The 23,213-nt window shown below is 44.0% G+C and overlaps 1 protein-coding gene across 3 annotated transcripts; it reads left to right on the forward strand.

Moving 5' to 3' along the window:
* The first annotated feature begins 130 nt into the window (after positions 1 to 130).
* dare (NADPH:adrenodoxin oxidoreductase, mitochondrial) lies at positions 131 to 22,944 on the forward strand. Of its 3 annotated transcripts, XM_072289866.1 has the most exons (13): positions 131 to 490; positions 1,488 to 1,679; positions 2,835 to 2,927; positions 3,802 to 3,924; positions 6,466 to 6,510; positions 7,229 to 7,399; positions 8,099 to 8,291; positions 10,201 to 10,376; positions 11,875 to 11,937; positions 15,195 to 15,303; positions 18,491 to 18,661; positions 22,433 to 22,513; positions 22,656 to 22,944. In XM_072289866.1, the coding sequence occupies exons 2-13, from the start codon at positions 1,521 to 1,523 to the stop codon at positions 22,661 to 22,663; spliced, it is 1,392 nt and encodes a 463-aa protein (XP_072145967.1). In that variant the 5' UTR covers positions 131 to 490; positions 1,488 to 1,520; the 3' UTR covers positions 22,664 to 22,944. The 3 variants fall into 3 exon arrangements, with proteins under 3 accessions (XP_072145967.1, XP_050032712.2, XP_054925615.2); XM_050176755.3 differs by having other exon boundaries at positions 132 to 490; positions 22,433 to 22,944; XM_055069640.2 differs by lacking the exon at positions 131 to 490 and adding an exon at positions 997 to 1,087 and having other exon boundaries at positions 22,433 to 22,944.
* Positions 22,945 to 23,213: the final 269 nt, after the last annotated feature.

The following is a 23,213-nucleotide window of genomic DNA, read 5'->3' on the forward strand; positions in this document are numbered from 1 at the left end:
GCACTTGCCTGGAATGAAACTCAAAACATGATTACCTGTAACTTAAGTATGCGAGCATTTTTACAAGCTTGCATAAACAACGTTTATTTGAGAAACGCTCATTGAAGGATGGCGGATTGATACATTAATAGTGCCGGCTGTGAAGTGTGCATGGTTCCTCGATCACGCAGCTCTGGGTCGTAGTGGTAACCGGCGGTCGGTAAACAGTTTATAAACATACTCAGCGGGTGTTTGTGTTACGTGCCGTTGTATTTGCGACGACGTCTTAAATTGCTTGCTAGGAATCAGAACCAAAGTTTTGCGAGGGTGGCTGCATTTACTACCCGATTCGCTGACGAACAGGCCGTGCGAACTACACTTTAGGTTCGCCCACAGCGATCGCAGGCTGCACTGTGCTTAATGCGCGATGTCAGCTGCTAACAGCCGAGTGAATCATCCCAGAAGGCCTTCACGTATGTACCGCGTCAACGCAAGGACGCTGGCTTAACAGGTAACCGCGCTTTGAAAACCTTATTCGCAGGCATTCCCAATGCTGATGCGAAATGGCGAGGTTCTGACACGATTGCTTAAAACAGCATGCCTTCTCTCTCACACCATTGCTCACACACTCTCTCTCTTGCATGTCCATCACCACAGCGTTAAGATTGGCCAATTACGCTGATTGCGTGTGTTGGCTCATTGATCAAAAGCTGCCGTGATACTTGTCTGCATGTATTTTACCTCCCTGAGGCAATGTTCATATCCTCTTAAATTGTGTATAAATTCGTCAATGCTGAACATTAACGCTCATTTTTATTACAGTCTTCATAGCTGAATAACTAATCGTTTCGCCAAAGGAAATTGTACCGGTGTCATACGGCCACTTTCGATCACAATCTAGCCCGATCTGAATCGAACTTACCGACCTCGATTGGCTCCCTTCCGCAGATGAGCTAGGAAGCCAATCGCGACCGAAAAATTCGATCCGTATCGGCCTCGATCGGGATCAGAAGTGCGCCGTGTGACACCCGCTTTAGAACAGCACGATCTCTAAATTGACTATCTTTACTGCAGTGCCATTTCTCCATTCTTGAATGAAAAGACTTCTGTAAGTGAGCCCAACAAGGTTATTCAAATTAGTGACTAAGTTAGAATAACCTCACGTTTGTTGCTGCAGGTCAGGTCTGTCACTGTCGACAAAACACGAACAGCTCATGCCTGTCATTGTGTCAAAGACAGACGCCGTTACACACGATCCACCCACAGCTGTTTCGCGGAGACCACTCATCTGTCCGTCGGCTCTGAAACGGTCGACGGTACACTGGCAACTGTTGTCGCATCGTAATCTCGAACGAGGACCTCTGCTTTTTATCACTTGACCTCGGGTTATGTTTGTACTGCTCGCTATATTCACGGCAGGATCACTTCACCCATGTTATCCTCTTCCTTGTTTATTTTTTATGCTCGCCAGCATAAGGCCACTTCTGCCCTTGTTCTTGTTCTGCCAGGCCGCAGCCGTACGACGACGCAGCCACGACACCATGGTTGTCTTCAACGTCGGTGCTGTGAGGTGCCACCTGCTCAGAAGCTCGCGTTCCTGGTGCTACGTGCGACGGTGGAAGCACTCCAACTCACCCCTCAAGGTGTCAATCGTGGGCGCCGGTCCGGCGGGCTTCTACACGGCACAGCAGGTTCTCAAAGTAGGTGCGTCCTACATCGCACTATCCACTACGTTCACCTAGGCTAGTGTTCCTCGAAGCGATGCAAAAAGAGCTTACACTAAACCAATTTATACTGGTGAGGTATTGTTTAAAAACCCTATTTGAAATCATTTACCGAAAGAAGGATTGGTTGATGATATCCAGAAAAGTGATGGCCTAGCCTCTCTTTTCTTGAATCTTGAGCTGAAACCTGAGCATTGGTATGTCGGCCTGGTTTCACCGATTTCCAAGCATTTTCTCATATTGTGACCATTTCAGCTCGAGAAATGTTGTCAAAGCTTGGTATGTTGAGTCTTTGGTTCATTTCAAATGTAATGCTATGCTTCTTTGCATATATAACCAGTAAACTATGCTGGAGATGTGCTGCCAAAATTCATGATGTCAGGGTGTGCTGGTGCAGGTGCCTCAGGGCGTCATCACCACCTGTCTTTTTGTTTTTTTGAGTCCTTTCTGGCTTGCCATGCCTGTTCTCATCTTAAAAACAACACAAAGTCATTCAGACTGATAATGTATTCTTTCAAATTCCTATCCTGATTCCTTTGACAGAATATGGTTGATTGCTAGTGAAGGAAATGAAGGCCTAACTTTCCTCTACTTATTGAAATTTGTGATGCAATCCCAACACCAGTATGTAAGTAGGACGTTGCAGATTTTTAAGTGCTTATTTTTTATTTGGGCCACTTTGGTGCAGGAAACGTTATAGAAACTTGCTGGTATGAGACCTTGGTCCATTTAGAATGCAATGCAGCCCGTCTTTACTAACAAATAATTAAGTATACCCAAGTGGATGCTGTCAAAACCCACGTCATGGCAAGCTGGCATAGAAACATCTGTATCTGGCTGGCTCCCTACAGTAACTATAGGTACATAGTTACTCTAGGAAGTTCAGGGTGGCGGCACCTCCTTCCTTCATGCTTTCCATCCTTCTTGCTTTGCCAACGTTCTGCTCACGTTGAAACTGACGTTTTTGCGGGTCTGGAAGTGTAATTTGCTAATCCAGCTCAACCCAATGTTAATCTCTAATGCACCTTTGACCAGTGGTATAGTCAGTCTGTTTGCATAAAATTTATTCAACTGCAGTTCAAAAGGCACTCTATGGTGTGTTGACAGGACCTAACTATCTTCCCAAAACAGCATCCAAATGCCCTTGTCGACATCTACGAGGGTTTGCCAGTGCCGTTTGGTTTGGTCCGCTTTGGTGTTGCCCCAGACCATCCTGAGGTGAAGGTAAGTCAAGAAATGGAGTGAACCTAATTATGGTATGGGGTTCTGACCTCACATCAAATATTTTTATGTGCAATCCAAATGTTTTTCTTGAGCAAAAAAGAAAATGTTAGAACACAGGCAACATAAGGGTTAAGGTATTGAAAAATCCTAAGCAAAACTAAGCTGTCAAGTGAGTCAGTATGAAATGGATGAAACATAGTCGAAAGTGCGCCATAAGCAGAATCCAGTTGTGTAGGAGTTGGTGTAAAGATCTCCATACACGAAGTCGAATATTTGCAGAATGCAGCTTTCAGTTGTAGAAACTACCGCAGGCTTCTCACGCATAGAAAGGATGACACTTGCCAAGCATAAACACTGGAAAGCACTTTGGTTATTCGGGCTCATCAAATAACCTCACATAACATGAGGAACAGGACAGAAGGAGATGCCTGGAAGAATTGGAGGTGAGGACCTGTTACGTGTTTTTCTTGTTGTGTTCCTCATTTTATGTGCTGTTCAAGCTAAACCAACGTTACTATCCCAGATAGAGCACACTTTTACTCTTGATAATTTCCTGCCAGTAGTCACCCAAATGTTTTCTATTAATTTTTTTTATATATTATTTGTGATTTTCTTTCACCCAATGCGTCATTTTTTGTTACTGCCATTTCATTTGAACCATGTTTGTATATTTCTGTCTAGAGGTCTCGCACAGTGAATGACTACGGGACCTTCTTCTGTATATCATGTCGAAGTTCTACAATTCCAAACTAAATAAACTTCCGATTCCTGCTGGATAGCTCTTGCCAGAGCTTTGCCGCGAGTGATGATTGTGCTTGTACGTGTGGGCTGTCGGTACCGTTGGTAACCGTCCCGTGCCGACTCGCACTTGCAGAATGTGGTCCACACCTTCACAAACATTGCCAAGAACCCCCGGTGCAACGTGTACGGCAACGTCCGGCTCGGCACGGACGTCACGGTGGCAGACTTGAGGAAGGCCTACCACGCCGTTGTGCTGGTCAGTCATGTGTGTGTGTGTATTTGTGTATCTGTGTGTGTGTGCTTTTTTTTTTTTTTTTCGTGCACAATGCTGAGGTACAAGGGAAGATGCAGACTTGACGTGATCAGCAAGTGCCGAACGAGGTGATCCTCAGCTCGGAGCCATTGTTTTGACAAACGGGCCTCGTCTTTGCCCATTACTGTAGTGAAGACAAGTATGTTTGTTAAAACAATGGCTTCAGGGGCATTTCTTGTTTGACCATGACTGTTTTTTTTTTTTTTTTGTGTGCATATGTATCTGTACTGTTCTTATTCCCTGCATTATACGCTTGTGGAGCAAGGAGGCGAAAATTCCGTGGCTCCTTGCAAAACTTTTCGTGCTTTCCTCAGGCCCCAGAGTTTAGGAATCCCTGCTTGATGCTGTAGCTCCTGGGCCCCACGCAAAAGCTGGCCGCAACTCGCTGCCCCAGTTCGGTGGCTACGCAATTCTGCTGCTGAGCACAAGGTCGCAGGTTTGATTCCTGGACTTCTGCGGCTACATCCCTTGAGGGGTGAATACCGAAACACTCATATACCGCATTTCATTGCAGAGTCAGGCACAGAAAGTTGATGAGGCACAGGTTTTGTGCCGAATGTAAACTTCTGCCCTGTTAAGCCATCTTACTTGCGTGTCACTGTGTTGATCGCAAAAAAAAAATGCGGCACTGAAACTTTGGCTTTGAGCCTATGAGCCCGGGCCTTGCGGGGAATTCAGCTTTTTTCTTTTCGCAAATCGCGTGTCCTGCAAACTTTTGCAGCTGGCTGTACATTCAGGGAGGGCAGGTTGTCAGAATTAGTTCAGAATTCTCCACTATGGTATCCTTCGTCAGCCACTCAGCAGCTTTTGAACATAAAAGCACACAAATGAAGAGCTCGTAGCATCATTTTAGGTTGTATGATAAGATCAAAGAGCTTTCCTGTCATCTACTGGTTGTCTCAGCTAACACAAAATCGTTTTTTTTTTTCTTTTTTTTTCTTTTTCAAAATGATGTGAAGCCCCATCTTGGGGGGCTGAAACCACCTGTATGTTGTTAGCTACCTCATAAAGAGGTGTTGTGTTCTTACTGTGTTAGTAAATAGCAATGAATTAACAACTTCTAAATTATTAACCTACGGTAATTTTCTGGACATTGTAAAATTCTGCCATATGGTCAAATTCATCATCTTGTCAGCTCTGATTGGCCGAGAGGGCTGCTGCGGCGTCTGATTGGCTCAAAATGCCACTGTTAGAGAATTCAAGGATGTGGCAGAATTTTACAACGTCCAGAGTAGGTATCCCTTGTTGCCACAATGTCAATACAAGGATTGCAGAGCGCATTTAAAGATGATTCTGAGTTTGCAATGCTGACTTCTGTGTAATCCTTTTTCCCACATTTAAGGTAGCCTCTGTGGTGTGCAAGCAGAGGGCTGCAGCATTCTTTAAGGGGACACTAAAGAGAAAAATGATTTCTTCTGCATCAGTAAATTACCTTTCTACAACACCAAAAACACCACTCTTGCCACAATAAGGCACTTGGTAAGCCAGAAAAAGCACAAGAAGGAAAGACGGGTGGCGACGCCTTCTTGAAGTTCCCGCATAGTTGCTGTGACGTCATGGATTTTGACGGCATATTCTAGGGCCTACTTAATTATATAGCGGTACAGATAGACTACATTGTGTTCTAAATGAACCAAATATTAAACATGGCAAGTTTTGGGAACATTTACTCAGCCAATGCGGTCCAAATGCGAAAACATACTTTAGAATCCCTGACGTCGCACTGACATACCAGCGTCGGGGTTTTGGCGCAAAATTCAAGTACTGATACTTCGACCTTCATTTTCTCATCTAGCAATAAAACTACTATTTTGAAATGACTGCCTGCAGGGTTCTCAAACAATGCTTTATTAGTCTAAACGGATTTATGGCTTCGCTTTAGTGTCCCTTTAAAGGTTTCAGGACCTTGCGTTAAACTATAAAAAAGGAAAAAAAAAAACAGATTCGCTATTGTGTCCTAAATAAAAAAAAAATTAAGATGGGCCCTACAAACCTTGTATCGATATTGTGGCCACAATGTTATCGAACAAAATGCTTGTTTTGCTAATTAATCAATACTAATTTCTCTATATATAAGACCACAAAAATGACTGGAGGCTTGTGTTGGAGGTTGCTAACACCATGGGGTTGGTTGAGGCATAGCTCACTTATTTACTGGCTCTGTGTTAGCTGAGGCAGCCAGTGAAATTGTTCTTCACTGGCAGTTCACCTGACCAAGACAGCAAATATTCCCCCCCCCCCATCCTGGTAGTCCCGTACCTGTGGTGTTGCGCTGCGGTGCCGCTGGTTTGATCCCGGCCATGGCAGCCAAATCTCAGTGGTTTCAAAATGCAAAAATGCTTGTGTCCTTAGATTGGGGTGCACATTGAAGCACCCCAGGTGGCCAAAATTAATGCGGAGTCCCCCACTGCGGCATGCCTCATAGTCAGATTGTGGTTTTGGCCTGTAAAGCCCCAGACTTCAATTTAATTTTATTTTTTTCAGACATACGGCGCTGATCAAGAAAGGTGCCTCGGTGTTCCTGGCGAGGTAGGGTGTGCTTTGTGATTCTTCTGACTCCCTTGTTACCCATGCCAGGGTTGTGCTCTAAACCATAACGGGAAACCATCCATAGCATAATCCCCCGAAGCAGCTGTCTGGAATTCGTGCGATAATTTCACGCCTGCCAAAATTCCAAAGACAAAAAAGGAGGAATTGAGTCCCCTGTGCTTTCGCACCATTAGGTGGTTTCAGAACGTACCAGCTGTCGTAGCTGCCGTAGGCGCAACGAACAGGCTCCTCCTAGGAGACAAGTTTTATTCTAGAGAAACTAACTTTGACAAGATGTGTCTCTGCCATGGTCACAAATGGTATTGCCAACACTGTCAGGGCTAGGTTAGCTGCAGCGCACAGACATACCCAAAGAAAGACTGTTGCTGTCTTAGCTCAATTGGTAGAGCGTTGAACGCACCGTGAAAAGATTGTGGGTTTGGTACCAACAAGCATCATGTCTTCTACTTTCGTTTCCTATTTCTTTATCATTTCTACATTTCAATCAAACTGCGCAACTAATTTTCCCTATGGCTTCGTTTGGTCGTTACTGACCTTGGGAGAGTTACATGCATGTCATGCATGCAACTAGAAAGTTGGGGAATGTGAAAGTTGGGTGTCTCCACGAGCTCTGCTCTGACTCAGTGCAACTTTCAAGCGCCATGACTTTCGACTTTCACAATGCACGTGGCCCGCTCTCCGCAATTACGATGTGCAGGACCTTCCGAACGTGTTCAGCGCCCGCAAGTTTGTCGGCTGGTACAACGGCCACCCTGCCGACGTTGGTGTCTGTCCGGACCTTTCCGGTGAGACGGCTGTCGTCATCGGCCACGGCAACGTCGCCCTCGATGTCGCTCGCATTCTGCTATCACCCCCAGAGTCGCTTCAGGTGCGCATTGCTCTATGCAGACTGAAGAAACAACCACTGTGGTCATTTGTGAATGCACCGTTGCTGGCTGATGTAATGCTGCTTGCGCAGGTTTGTTGTTGTCCTTAAGAGCTGTGACTGTGCCTTTGTCACCCACTGGTGTGATCGCTTCTGAGGTCGGCATGCCAAAATGGTGTGTTCTGACTAAGGTCTGTGATCAACTCGAGCCAGCGCGTTCACACGAAACATGCTCGGTGGTCTCTTCGCCGTAACAGCCATTGCACGTAGCTCTGTTGGTCATTCTAATGCGAAAGGCAGAAGGCCTTGTAAAGGCCACCCGTAGCCTTTCATACTTGTTTGTTTTTTTTATTCTAGGATGCAGAACAACGCTAAAAGCTATGTGAAAAAAGAAAGTTACATGAGTCTCAGCAAGCATCAACTGTCCCGAACTTATATTCTGCTGTAATACACTAGTTTCATTTTTGGTCAAGTTCTGTATGTTCTCCCCTTTTATCACACACCTCGCATGCCCCCATGCCTTCATTGTTTGCACAGCCAGCTAGTCATCACGACACATGATTAGAATGGAATGAAAGGGTCTGCCTTGTGTCAGCTTTCTTTTGCTCCAACCAATTCACTCATCAGGTGTCCCAGTGTTGACCCACACTGAGCAGTCAAGAAAGGTGAATTTTGTTGTCACACTGTTTTTTCCACGTACAGGAGACGGACATAGTCGAACCAGCCTTGGAAGCACTAAGAAAGAGCCGTGTGCGGAACGTGATTGTGGTCGGGCGGAGAGGGCCCTTTGAGGTAGCTTTCACCATCAAGGAACTGCGAGAGATGACCAAGATCCCAGGTGTGGACAGCATCTTCCGGCCAGAGGACTTCAACGAGGTCCGAGAGAGGTTGGCCGGTACGGGTGCTGTTGCTTGCTCAGTCACTGTAATTTGCATTGACGTGGGCTGAAACGGAAGAACTTTTCATTCCATTTCTTTTTGATTACCTCAAAGGCACCCTCAAGGTGAGGGGGCCTATTTGTGAATATCTGGGACATTATTTATTTACAGTAAACTCTTTTTCAGGTGAACATGGAAGTACCTTCAAGATCCGTTTGTTTTATCAAAAGTTCACTGAATCAGCACAACCTAAACAAAGGTCTTCATATTGTTCAGCTTATCAAATAATTTGTCTCGACAGAGTTACCCTTAAGTGGAATACACTGTGTTTCTTTATATAATGGCCTCAAGGTTGAAACAGTTCAGTAAAGCAGTAAAAATGTGTCAGAACATGCTGCTAAAAGCCAGTGAAGATTATTTTGTACATACACGAAAAACAAAGCTTGAACTAATAAGAATAATGAATAAGACTTATGATAACCTTAGTAATCGTAAATATTTAATTGATAGTGTAAGAAACACACACTGGTATAAGTTTAATTAATTCATACTATAGTATACCTTCAGGCCATACCTGCATTCATTTCATACCTGTGTTTTGCAGAAACGTCTGCAGGTATTGGGGTTCAAAAACGTCACCATTCAACAGCTTTGCGCTCCCTGCACACTGACATGCGATCTTATTCGTCAAATTAGCAAGGAAAACACTGCCTCACAAATATCTGTGATATTACTCCTTTTGATTTGACTCAATACCTCGATTTGACTGTTAGGCTAAATTGACATGTGCGAGATTTCGCAATGGACGAGCCATCGGCATGTGCAAGGCAACTTCATACCATTTTTAGACTGAACACGTAGACATGTATGTTCAGCCAATTGAAGGGACTGAAATGGAAACGTTAAGTCAGTTTAGGGCTAACGAAGTAATCATTGAGAACTCTGTTTTCGTTAATTTAATGGTAAAAAGTTGATCATTAGGAAAGAAAATGAATGTCAGTTCCAGTTTCTAAATTTCGCACCAAGGCCCCACCCAATGCCAGTGCTTCAGTACTACGGCACAGATTTAAAATTGTTTTATTATACATTTGAGCTATTGTAGCTCAGTAAAAGTTCTTGAAATTTGCGAATTTCAGTCTTTGGCGATCTTAAAGTACAGTGTAGTGTGTCTTTTCCAATAAAGCATTAACAAGGCCCGTGCAGACGGCATCAAAATCCATGGCATGGTGCAGGAACTTCATAGTGGGATCAGCACCCACCTTTAATTCTTGCATCTCTTCTTGCTTACCAAGCCTCTTCTCTCAGTGAGAGCAGCCTTGGTATTGTAGGAAGGGTAGTTTACTAATACAGCTCAATTTTTTTTTATTGTCCCTTCAAAGCGTGGGTGATGATTTTCTGCTTTATTAGGTCTTGCGAAAACATCTGCAACTCTAATGCCTCTTGCCCTAAGGGTAACACGAATAAAACAATTGAACTTTTAAATTAGGGCTTAGAAACGTCATTGTTCCACATGCAGCGAACAAGGCACATGAACTGTGCCTAATTAAGTGCTTGCACTCAGTGGAATGGCCACACAAGAAATGAATTGGAAAGCACACACCGTGCTCTTTCAATTCAAAGGGTCATGCTGGCAAGCTGTATCATCGCAGGTGTGCAGAAATGGTAAAACGGAGGAGAGCATGTGGCAGTAACTTTCATGTTCTGGCAACATGTCAGGGAACCCTGTGTGGGAAATTCTTGCTTTCAATGCCAACCAGTTGATAAGACGCACCTCCCTGCTAAGTATTCTCTGTGGAACTATGAAATGAAACAAGCAGTGACTGTGATACAAGCAGCGGAGCTGATGCGAAAACAGTGCTGCCACCACTTGAAAATTGTGCAGACATGGTGAACGTTTCACATGCGTCGCCCCATGCTTGTGTGCAGACCTACCACGACCCCGCAAGCGTCTGCTTGATCTGATGGTGCAGACGTCAGAGAGAAAACCGAGCAACCAGCCCCGCTCCTGGGAGCTGCGATTTCTGCGAAGTCCGCTGCGCTTTTTGGCAGACTCAAGCACAGGGCGTGTCTCGGGCGTTGAGCTGGCTGTCAACCGACTTGAGGTCAGCGACCTGTTGAGTGTCATAGCTGCTCAAAGCTAAAAAAGTAAAACTCTTTTAATCATAGTCAGCTGAATTGAAAGAGCCACGCAAACCACTTGCATGGTAGCACTTCAAGCCTGCTTTACTTATGGTAGCAACACATACTTAGTGTTTGCTTCAGTCTGTTGTGCCTCTTGTCTGAAGCCCCTTGTGTTTCATATGTACCTCCGAGATCTTTAATCGAATTAAATTTTACTTGAAACAGAAAGTTATACATAGTGGCTGCGCTCACTGTTTTGTCTTGTCTGCAGCCTCATTTGCGTCATGTGTCTATTCACACAAGAAGGGGCAGAAAAGGGCATGGCAGTGGGCATTTTTCTCAGTGGCAACAGCCATCATTCGCTGTGTGCGTGCTTAGCACCTGCGCCTTTCGAGTAATGTGTGACTGAAGGGGAAATAGATGGAGCTGCAGCATGTACGTCGAGGACGCCATGTGCAATACAGACATGAACAAGCTATCGCAAATCCTTTTTCATCCAGTTTCATGTCCTCTACATTTATTTTTTATTTTACTTTTTTCACACTTTCCTGTTTGCACCTGCTACTATTCCCATTGATTGCCATTGATAGCCCACTATATATGGTTGCAAAATCGTATTTTGCCGCTTTACGAGTGCTCTCGGACAGCTAGTACCATCTATTGCGTTCTTTAAGAACTAGTTGGTTTCGCTTCTCTGTTTTCGTTTACCGTCGTGCGTGGCTCTTTAAAGTGCCTCTGAGAAGGGACATGGTTGGTGTGATGAGCGCTTGTAGTTTCCATGATGGCATTGCTGTTGCACGCTGCTCATCCATGGAAACATTGCATTGCTACCGATTCTGATGCATCTGCGCACAAGTTTGGTTAATGAGATTTCAGAATGGTGTTTCACTTTCTTCGCCGTGCGCCAGTATTAAGATATCCTGTGTGTTCTAAAAGTTTCAGTTCTCATCTGCAGGGTGTTATCCTCCTTCAGTCGGGATCATTTTCCAATGTCTGCGCAACGAGTTAGGGTATCGCAGGAACAGACGTCCCGAAGTCAACCTCTGCATTGCGCTAGGGCTTGTCACTAGGATTAACATTTTCTTTTATATGCTGAGAAATTCCTTACACAGAAAGTTGATATTTCCTGGAATATTGCCCAGGTTCCCTGCATTGAAAATGGATACTCGGGATTTTTTTTTTTTTTTCCATGCGAAGCAACGATGATGGGGGGTTATTCTATAACTTTCTCGATTCTCGTAGAAAATGTTTGTTTACCTTCCTTTTGAAGTTCTTCTTAACAGACATGTGGTTTGGGGCTAGTACTGTGTAAAAGAGAATTTCTTCCTCTTCAATTTGATGCTATACACTTCAATATCTAGCATGACCTGGTATAGTAAAAAAAAAATATTTACTAGACTACAGGAAGGCTGCTGCTTTTCCTGCACGCAGGAAAATTCTAAAGCCTGCGGCTGACGACTTTCCTGTTGATGCTTGCAGAAAACTGAATCAGGAAGCAAGGCCATTGCAACGAGCGAAACAGAGACAATTCCTTGCCAGATGGTAAGCATCACTTGCTTCAGTGTCGTTCTTGTCTAACGCATGTACTTCTAAGATGTTTCTTCTCTTGATAATCCACCTCAACTCCAGAAAGACCCTATAAAAACTCCAGAAAGAGGAGGTCAGTGCTGCCGTATTAGTAAAGCACTCGCCGTTCATCAGTAAGGCTCCTCAGCTATTCCTGAGCTAAACTTTCAGAGCTAAGAATCAGCTTTGGAGGGAGGCTCAGGAGGAGAAAAGTTTTATCAAGCAATTCCTCGTAGCTGGAATCTTCAATGTGACTGCTTCAATTGAGGAGCGATGGATGTTGTATGCTGTGCGGAGTCAAAGAGCTTCAATTCAACCCCCATTTGTGAATACAGCGTTAAAAGGTCGTGCCTTAGGTTGGCTGTTCCTTGCATAGGCCCTGCTCATTTTCATTACTGTAAAACTTCACTTTCTGCGTGCTTCCCTTGTTTTCAGTGTGCTGTCCTTCTTGGCAGCTTTTAAAGAGGGGCGCTGTAGTCCCTGTTCTTCAGAACTGAGATCAAACTGGAGTGACTGTGATGCCTTTCAATGAATGTATTCCTGCAGAAATTTTTGAAGAGGACCTAGTAAGAATGGACGTTTGAAGAGTGCAATGTTTACTTTCCCCCATTTCCCCCTCAACTGAATGTTTCTTCCCCATCTTGGACAGCACTGATAGCACTGCCCTGCCTCTTCCTCCTCCTTTACTTTTTCCTCCTTTCTCGGCGCACTTCCGGCAACCCTTCGAGATCGGCACGTGAGAAGAATGCCACAGAGCAAAAGAGGAGTGGTGACAGGAAGGGACTGACGCATTAACCCATTGGCTACCAAGTGTTACGCATGCTGCGGGGCCCTCCGTATGGATTATTTTTGCCGCATGTGGGAATTACACTAACTTCCGTGGGTGCGTTCGTTATATAATGCTTAACGGTAATAAATGCTCAGGAAATGCAAACAAATAAGTAACTCAAGCGACACTTTTCAGTTGTGAACTAGAAGCGAAAGCCAAAGGTTTGTTTTTGTATGAAAAACCTAGAAACATTCAGGCATTTGGAGAGCAGCACCACACTGCCGTCGAGGCAGCTTTCGTCTTCAGAAGGCTCTCCAAGGAAGTCACTCATCATCTGCGTCCTCACTTACTTCACTATCGAAGAGAATGTCAAAAATTTCTTCATCCAACAGTGTGCGCTGACTACCCCTTGTCGACATCTTTTCACAAGTTGAAAGCACATGCAAACATTCTACAAATATAAACAAAATATTTTAGAAATCGAACCTCCGCCGTAGTGGACATGTAGTGCCATTTATTGACAGCATTTTTTAACAGGCAGAGCATATATTGCCAGTTTTTAAATGACATATACCTCCCACCTGGCGAATCACTGGCATTTGCAATGTGGCCCTCCTTGTTGCGCCTGGCGGTTTGTCGACTTTGGTAGCCAGTCGATTAACAGCTCTCGCTTCCCTGTTTGCAAGAGAATTCATAGGTATGGGCAGTTGCGTGAGTCTGGGACGTCAAAGGCAGCTTTAAGGTTTCTCCACCGCATCACTAACAGATATTGTCGCCTATCGTGTGACTTTCTGATGTTTACCAAACGTTTTTCTGAACATAGTTACCGTAAACTCAATCTGACACACCCTTTCATACACGCGCCGATATGTTCGAATGCAGCTGCTTTCTGTGTACAATAGAGTGCTGGGATTCGTTGTCTGCCTGTGTTCGTTTTCTTCCTTCAGAAAAATTTCTTGCAGAACTGGGTATTACACCGTCGCATGCTTCTGTTTGGCCTCTGTTACAGTATTCGTGACTCTGGTCTGTTAAGCATGAATTATTAGGTGCAATTTTTTTTTATGGCACCGTCTTCTTTTGTACCGCGTGCCCACTCCTGCAGTAGCCCTTTAGAGCTGCAGTATATGTGAATAACATATAAATAATAGAAGGAGGCCTCGAAATTCGCAGGAGTGAGCGATCCTTTATGTGAAATTGAGGGCTCCCTGCTGTGCGCAGTGGAATGATGTTAGGCTCGCATCATCACGGCAGCAATGTCTGCAGATCGTAGATGTTTTCCTGCTGTCTTCGAGAAGCGTTGTACTGCCCCATTTAGAGAGAGCAAGAGCTTTAACCTAACTTGTCTGTGTTGCTATGCACATTACTTGCCGCTTCAACTGAATATGGTTGAGATACAAGATAAACGCAAATAGAATAGGTTAAAAATATTTTTCTCCTTTTTTTTTCTTTCTTTTTTGTGGAAAGAGGCAGCAAAAGTCAAAGTCACAGCCGACGTAAGTAGAGCAGCAGGGCCTTCGTGTCTCCAGCTCCATCCCCACTTCTCTGCCAAGTGTATGTTGTGCAAGAGCAATAACATGATGTATTGGTGATAATTTGTGGAAAGCAATCATTGGCTAGAACTAAAACATGGGGAATGCAATGTGTTGGCTAATTGAGATTCCTGCTAATCAAAGACGCGTTTGCAGCGGAACGTCGCCTCGAGGGGTGCGGCTTTGCGCTCGCTGCAGCCTCCCAGTTTCGGTTTCGCACGCTCTCACTGCCGAAATTTGTCGTGCCACGGTTCCACGAGTAATTGAATTTTTCCAGATTCAAGAGTTGGCATGGCCTTTAGGGAGAGCTTGCTTCGATTTTCCGGTTACAATGAGCCCGCTGAAAATAAAAGCTTAAAAGTTAAATGAACGAGTTTTTGTTAGTTAGTGACCAGTTACCCTGTATTACCCGTCACCCTGTGGTCACCACCATCGACAACTGCGTGTCTCCGAAGGAAATGTTTTTTTTTTATTTCAAAAGGGCTATCTTTAAATATTGCGTAACGTCTTTGTAGAAAACCTGGTATATATATATATGTGTGTGTGTGTGTGCACCCCCCCACCCCTCCAACTTTTGGTAGCACCTCCTCAAAACCAGAACTCTGAGTAAACATCTGTTCACGACGTTCACGCTGTCTCGGGCCACCCACTTCAGTCGTGTTTCGGTGCTTTGGAACTTTGCATGCACCCTCGTTATACCGCGACTGGGTTTGAAGTGTTCGTTGTAGCAGTACGGCACTGTTGCAAACGCTCGCTATATCTGGACGTTGTTTTAAAACAGGCAGGGTCGGAAAATCACAAATACAGTGAAGTGTGGCCTTTATTGCTATATCTGGAATCATTATAAGTGGGTTCAACTGTATTATAATTTTCTCTTTGGTCGCAGTGCTTAGTCCTTTGTTTCTCTATTTCTTTGTCTTCCATGTAATTTCTAGGTGCTGAAAAGCATTGGCTACACGAGTGAAGTTGTTGATTCCACCGTCCCGTACGACAGCAAGCGAGGTTTCGTGCCAAATTCTCAAGGTCGAGTCGAGTCATTGCCAGGTACTTGATTCCCTATCACTTATCTCACATTGGATAAGGAAAAAAAAAAAAAGAAACCTAACCTTTACGAAATAAATGGGACTGCATTAATCTCTCATGGATTGGATCTTTATATTGAAGGTTCGTCTTTGGTGACACCATGCCGAAGCAATATTACAGTAGATGCACTAAAATCTTGTCCATTCACTGCTCTTTAATTCAGCAGATTGGATCATTTGGACATCATATCCAGTTTTTGCATAAATCTTACTATAGCATAAAAAGCTCTTTATTAGGAAGGTTCTGACTTTTCACTGCTTGATTGGTAGGAGCTTGAGGCAGCATGCATGGTGGTGATTGGTGAACGAGCGAAGCATAACAGTGAACATACAAAAGAAAACAACAGAGAAGACATTTTAATTGATTAGGCTATTTATTCTTTCTCTTATTTCACATTGTATGTATATAGGACTCGTGCAAAAATGAGGATGCAACAAGAAGCTGTTTCAGTTTCATTCATTGTGAGAATCACGATGTGGTGGACCGTCTAGAAGCCACCTGAAACTGCAAATCGGTTCAGGTGCGATGCAGGCACTAATGCTTCGCTTTCTTGTGGCGGGAAATTACATAATCCAACATGCCAATAACGAAATTATTTTATTTATTAATTAGTGGGAAGTCAGCTTTGGACGGATATGTGTGTTCCATGCCAACACCATAATGTGAAGGATGTTGAAAGGCTCCCACTGCTCGATAGAGGTTTAGTACAGATTGCCTTATAATTTCCATGCACTGCGTAATGCACACCAGATGAGTAAAAGCTTGCCGTTCATTTAGATTTAGAGCAAAATACAAACTAAAAATGTGAATGAATTCTTTGCTAAGTAAGCATTTGCTTATTGTTTTCGCCATTCATTCAGTAATCCAGCAGCTTTATAATCCACAGATTTCTCTTTCTGGTTTCGTGAAATTCAAACGTGAACGCTTTCGCTTAATTGAATTGCACTCAAAAGCATTAGACTTGTTGGAATGTGCACACATATTTTAGATGGGCGTTAAAAATGTACGGCATGCAGATTTACCAAAATATCAGTTTTTCTGTGTAGCGTATTTACTCGATTCTAACGCACCCTCGATTGTAACGCGCACCCATTTGCCGTGACCTAAAAAAGAAAAGTCTTTTGCAGTATTGCACACCTCATTCTTTGATACAGAAATACATGTACATGTTTCTCATTTAGAGAAACAAATATTTACTCCCAATACACCAACGTTGCAATAAATAAAAAAAGTCGCAGTTTCGCCCAAAGGCGAAGCATCGACTGTGATGGCAAATTAATAGACAGCTATATGAAAAATAAGGATAGTAGTTTTATCAGCCATATAAACTTTGAAACATTGACTAACTAACTAAATTAACAAGCGTGGCGTCACGTGCGCATCAGCAAACATGAACACGTCTCACCCAGTGACCACAGAAACTATTTTATCAAAATGCTGGAGTGAGGAAGTGCTGTAGTAGGAGCGAGCAAATTGACCTTTGTGTGGCCTAGATGCGTAGACTCTGTCTCCGTCACAGATCGATTTCAAGATGGGGGATGCTGCGCCATACGCAGCAGCTACCAGAGAGAACGCCTCTTCCGTTTCCACCAGTCCCGCACGCAAGTTTCGGGAACTCCAAACGCCCGTGATGAAGCCCGATTTCTGTCCGTCTCCATGATCACTTTCCTTTTAATTGCAGCATTGCGTTGTCTTCACAGTCTGCACTTCCATGCTGACAGAGCAAACGCGGAAAAAGGGAAGACGGACGGTGTACTACGGTGTACTGGAATTGGGCAGCGTGTCGTCCGTACAGCAAAACAATGGGAGAACTGGGGACGCTTCCGCGATGACACCACCAGGCGGGCGCTGTGATCGACCAGCGTACCTAGCACGTGAAATATAAACATTTTGTGCAAAACTTTCTGCTTTTATAAAAACACCCTCTAAACACCATTTAGATTATTATAATTGACAAAAAAATAAATAAGACAAACTGTTAGGATGCATCAATAACGCCATCTAAGCTTGCACATTTCCAACCACAGATCATTCAGTGTTCCAGATCGTCTGCTCAGCGTTTTGGTTGCAGCAGACAAACAAACGCTCATTTGCTCGTTCCATTCAGTAAGCACACATGTTTGTAGTATTTCGAAACACACCTGGAAGTCTGGAAGCCTGGAAGGAACACCTGCCTGGTGGGTTGCATGGGATTCCTTTCATGTTGCATCAGCTAGAAGGGCAGTCACCAGGCTTCACTGAAGAAGACAAATTTGCTCTGTGATGAATTCAGCCTCTATCGCCTCGATATTTTGCTCTGCAAAAGGACGCGGAAGGTCAAGAAGGGCATATTGAGCCAATCTTCCCAATGTTCCCGATTTGAAGCAGCCTGGAGTTGTTCTCATCGTCATGCGGGAACCTCAATGCACACACACAAAAAAAAACTTTCACAAACCCAGCGCTTGCCGTGCACATAAAGAATGTGCAAACATGGCAGGAAAAACCACAGCAAGCAAGCAATCTACGAGTTCCGCACGTACATGCACAACCTCCGTGACTACCGTAACTGCTAATCCCGGAGGCCCTGTGTTGCACCATTATTTTTCCTCTCACCAGCAATGACTAGGCTGCAGCGACAGGCGGCACTGAAGTAGACTGGCATGCTCCAGCACTCCCGGCCGTCATCACAATAAGAATCATGTTTTCGCCGCCGGACGACGCACTGCACTATTCCAGTACACCATAGGTGTACTAACCTAAGCACACATACTACACCACATGGAGGAAGCTACGGCAGCTAGGCTCGAAGCGTGTACGAGGCGGCCAGTTTGAAATGCCGATGGCGATACGGTAACGCAGATTTAGGGTCTTACTTGATTCTAATGCGCACGCAATTTTTGGACCCGTTTCATTGGGAAAAAAGTGTGTGTTAGATTCGAGTAAATGTGGTAGTTTTGGTGTGCAGCCAGTAAAGCAGTACAACGCAGTGTTGCTAGCACATGCTGCTCAAGGCTGCAAATCCAAACTTGACGCTGCATGCTTATGCTTTAGAAATATTAAATTATCTCGGAGATCCTGCATCCCATTATCATTGGGGCTGACAGTACTCGAAAGCTGTCGGACTTGTACTTGTAAGTATGTGTACATGTGAGCTTATTTGCCTGTCTAGGTGTCTACTGTAGTGGCTGGCTCAAGACGGGTCCGGTAGGCGTTTTGGTGGCGACGATGAACAGCAGCTTTGAAACGGGCCAGGCAATAGTAAAAGATGCAGAGTCGGGTCTTCTGCCGGCAGACGACAGGGAGGGCTCGGCATCTATCTTGAAACTGCTCGAGTCGAAAGGCAAGTGTTGGGCTTCCAAACTGGTCCATGCATAGTGCTACAGTTAAGGCGCATGGGTTAATGGTACTAAAGGTAACCATTTGAGACGAGATCTTTAAGGGATCCACTTCCAGGCACGAAGCCTGGAATTTTTTTGAACTGTGTTTTGAACAAACTGTTTTCCCATATATATATATATATATATATAATGTGTGTGTGTGAAGGATGTAGTTCTTCGGATCTAGTATTGGTAGGACATATACACCTGCACTTTTTCAATATATGTATACATATATGTGTACACACACGCACACACAATCGACTCTCATTACAACGTACCCTGATAATTCTACAAGAAATGTCCGTTTCAACCGAAGTTCGTAAGATCCGAACACCTCACTTCCGGAACTTTCGTCACGATGTCTGACAACTTTATTGCAAAGAGTGAGTGACAAACGTCCAAAGTAAATAAACAAAAAGTCGCAGTTTCGCCTAAAAGGCGAAGCATTGATTGCGATCGCAAATTAAGCGAGATAAGCGCAGCGACAGCAGCAAGCGAATTGACCTTTGTGCTCTCTCGCTTCAACGCGAACTAAACGTTGAAAGCACAGCACATACGAAGCTGCCGGCACTAGGTGCACTTTGTCCACATTGCAGATCGCTTTCAAGATACAGCGCCCGCACGGCCGCGACTTCTTAACAGCAGCCACCGAAGTAGACCCTCACCCCTCCCCCTTGCCTCGCACGCGAAAGACAGCGCACTTCCACCCCACTTTCCTCCCTCCGCGCAAGATATTGAGTCGCGATCGTCGGCTGGCACTCACAAGTCAGTTGCCAGCCCATGTTGACACGGCAAAAGTCTGTTTTATACGCCTGATTTTGACAAAAATTGCCACTAATTTTGTCCGCTGTAGCCGATAGTCCATTGTAGTGCACTCCATTAAAAGCGAACTTCATTGCATTAATAAAATAGGTGGAACAAGCTAAGGCTCAAATATGGTCCATTATATCCGAAAGTCTGTTCTACGCTCTGTTGTAATGGGCATAGACGATCTTTAAACGGACACAGTGGACTCTCTTTAATCAGAACCTCAAGGGACCAGGGAAAGTGGTTCCATTTACCAGGAGTTCCATTTACTGAGAGAAAGCTGAATACAGTAGCATGGATACAAAACCAACCAACCATGAGGATGGTGTTCCGTTTAAGTGATTTCCATTTATTGAGATTCCACTGTCTGTGTGTGTGTGTGTTAAATATAAGAGTGGACTAGAACACTCCACACACAAAACAGGAACGCTCTGATTGAAATTCAAATGCATTCGCATGCATTTAATGCCCAAATAATTCAAGCTATGTTGTGTTCAGAGTAGCATAATGTTCAGTATGCCTTATAGTGGAATGCTAAATGCTTCACACTTACTTTGTGTATGTTTCATGTGCTTTTTTATGCATTCAACCTCCCTTTATTCAACCCTGATGGAACCAACGAAACTGATCGAACTATCCGGTGGGTCAGATTAAGCAAGATGCTGAAAAAAAAAAGTTAAAGCACACTGCCGATTCATTTGGCAGTAACTGCCCAATTTTAACATGCCCCTGAATCAAACGCGCACTGCTTTCTATGTCTCCAAAGCAGAAAACTAACATAGGAATGACAGCAAAGCTTCTAAACAAAGTATGAATCTAACATTCACCTGACTTTTAGCAAGAAAAATGGGGAAGGCTAATTTCAGTTGCACAGTGGTAGCCAGTTACCTAAACTCAGCTTCGCCGCAATCCGCAGCTGTGTTATGCGTTAAAGCATACAAACTTTTCGAATGCGATTTTCAATCAAATTTTCTTGGGGAAAAAAATGACATGCGTTAGGTTCGGGTAAATGCCGTAGTCGGACATTGTGAGCTACCATTATTGCTTGAAAAATCTTTCTAGGGCAGGACGAAAATAGGAATTTTCGGCGAGAGGTGACAGGCGTTCAGCGCATTCCCTGTCCTCTAAGCTCTGCCCAGACAGGCGCTGCCAGTAACGGAGTCGCTATTGGGATCAGCTTAAGGATTAGATGCATGCATGCTGACTTGTCAAAGAATAAATAGCACGGCCCAATAGACCAGGACAGAAGAAGAACACAAACGACAGGACCGGCGCATGTCACTTCTGTCCTGGTCTATTGCGCCTTGCTATTTACTCATTTAAGCACGAACCAACTAGCCCAAGCAAGAGTTTTACTTGACTTGTCAAGTTTGAATTATCTAGCGAATGCCAGTTTTAGGATCGAAATAATGAAAGTGGGCCCATAGAAATGCATGGGCGCTGGCCGGGACCTGCGGTTAGGATCGGAATAACTGTAAAATTGAGTTAACCGGAGTCAAAGTAATGCAAATCCACTGTATTATGACATAAATGGTATCTCAGTGATTATACTATACAGGCGAGAAAATTTGAGAAGGAGCATTAAACATGGACTACATGTTTAACATGCTATGGTCCATCTTTGTTTATGGCTTCATTTTTAATGCACCGGACAGACGCGGAGTGTCCAACAGTTGTGCACATGATGAAACAGTATGCAATGGCAGCAATAGATGAGGGTTCAAGCTCAACCATACATATAGTATTTTATTCAGAATTACGACAACATATACGGTTGCAGATTTTGGGGGCATAACATTATTCTATCAGAAGATGGCATGGTGATTTTACTATGCAAAGCTGTCTCCAACCTACATGCTTTTAAAAGTGTGACTGTAATAACACGCTGTATGTACTTAATACAGTTCCATTGTTTTAAAAAATGTTGTTTTGTCCCTGGTTCAAATATTTCCTTCACACCACGATTTTCATACGTCAGGGCTTCTCCATAAACACGGAGATAACTTTGTCGATGCTGGCTGGCACCAAGTGAATGGATGTGAGATCCAGCTGATTAAACCACTCTTCAACCATAATTTTCCGCAAATGTGGCTTTACGCTATTCATTGTCGACCGTTGTCAATAATTTGAGGAGCGCGAACTTTCGGAGCCAGGTCTCTGTTACATTCAACTTGAGTGTCCGTTGCATAGCATAGGAGCTCTTGTCCTTGCATGACCTGCCATTTTGCCTTACAGGTCTCCCTCTCCCCTTTTAGCATAGGGACTTGAATTGGTCTCATCTTGAAGGTAAAATTCAAAGGCGGGCTGCGCGCATTTGAGGTGATGTGCATTGGTTGGACAAATTTCAATCTCTTCGTAGCGTTTTTGTGCAGTGTCCGGTGCTTTGCAAAGCAGCGTTCGAGAGAGGTTCACAGGTTGTGGATATAGAAAATGTACCAGGTTCAGCTGTAGTGCTCCTCTACAGAACTATAAAAATAATTGGCCTGATATTTATGTGTGCCGACCACGAATCTGGCACTTCTTCGCAGTTCACCCAAACTTGGTCGCTCTGCATGGATCCAAAACGAAATTCTCCTGTTTGTACTGGGGGGGAAAAGAAACCACAAAACCGGCACTACACTGTCTTTCCTGAGTTAGAGTGACAACTTTAGCGATAATGTTCATGCCATGCCTATGACAATATGTTGGGGAAATTAGTTTCTTTGCACGTGACCAGGTGCGTATCTCTTGTGGGAGAGAAATGGGCATATCACTGCTTGTACTTGTAGTATTTCTTTGTTGCTTGAGAAAATGAATGATGAGTTTCATTTTTCGTGGGGGGGGGTGGCATTGTCTTTCATCCATCTGGACGCAACTAAATTGGCATCCCTTGTTTTTGGAAACACAGCCCACGGATAATTTCGAACTCTCTTTCGATCTTTCAGGTATACGACCCGTCACTTTCGACGAGTGGCTCAAGATCGAAGCGTACGAGAAGGCGCAAGGTGAATGTAAAGGCAAACCCTGTGAGAAGCTGCTTTCCGTCAAAGAAATGCTTAGTGTTGCATTTAGCTAGTCGTTCCTGTTGTCTCATAGGTTCTCTTACTCTCTCTTCATTCTTTCTCTCTCTTTCCCTCTCTGTCTCTCCTACCTCCTTTTGGATACCAGCCAAATAATAAGTGAAGCCGAAGGTTGCAGCCAGGCCAAGCACTGGCTAGGCCCTGCTTCTTGTGGAATAAAAGCTCCGCTTCTGTTCTTGTTGCAAGTGTCTCATGGTAGCCAGAACTTTGGCAAAAAGGGCTTGTGTGATGAAGTGGTTTATTCATGAATAGTTTGCTTAGTTTACGTCGAAGTGAGATTTCTTTTATAGTTATAGTTTCATCCATTTGGCCACCGAAAAGGCGTGCCTAATGTATGTGTGCCTGTACAGCTGACAATAAAATTACTGAACATAAAACATCCTGGGTGGTCACTCTTATTTACATGGCAGTATTAAATCTAGCTGCTCTACTAACCCGTGGCTCAGAATCGTTTAGCGGTAAGTGAGATGCAGTAATAAAGTAATGATTAAATGATCAACGCAATAACAGCATACTTAACTGACGATGTTTGATATTGGCTGCTATCAGAGCTAATTTGCGAGCTGTTAATCTACAACACTGTACGTTTTATCTTTAAAAAACGACGTCATATATTTCCACTTCCAAATAAATAGAACCCAGTTGT

The sequence above is a fragment of the Dermacentor andersoni genome, chromosome 8 (assembly GCF_023375885.2).
Source record: "Dermacentor andersoni chromosome 8, qqDerAnde1_hic_scaffold, whole genome shotgun sequence".
NCBI classification, from domain to species: Eukaryota; Metazoa; Arthropoda; class Arachnida; order Ixodida; family Ixodidae; genus Dermacentor; species Dermacentor andersoni.

What these genes read in the sequence shown, in the direction of transcription:
- dare (XM_050176755.3), top strand. Translation starts at nt 1,521, where the DNA reads ATGGTTGTCTTCAACGTCGGTGCTGTGAGGTGCCACCTGCTCAGAAGC. An exon ending in CAGACCATCCTGAGGTGAAG is followed by an intron (nt 2,928 to 3,801) that starts GTAAGTCAAGAA and finishes TCGCACTTGCAG; the next exon opens with AATGTGGTCCACACCTTCAC. An exon ending in AGACAATTCCTTGCCAGATG is followed by an intron (nt 11,938 to 15,194) that starts GTAAGCATCACT and finishes TGTAATTTCTAG; the next exon opens with GTGCTGAAAAGCATTGGCTA.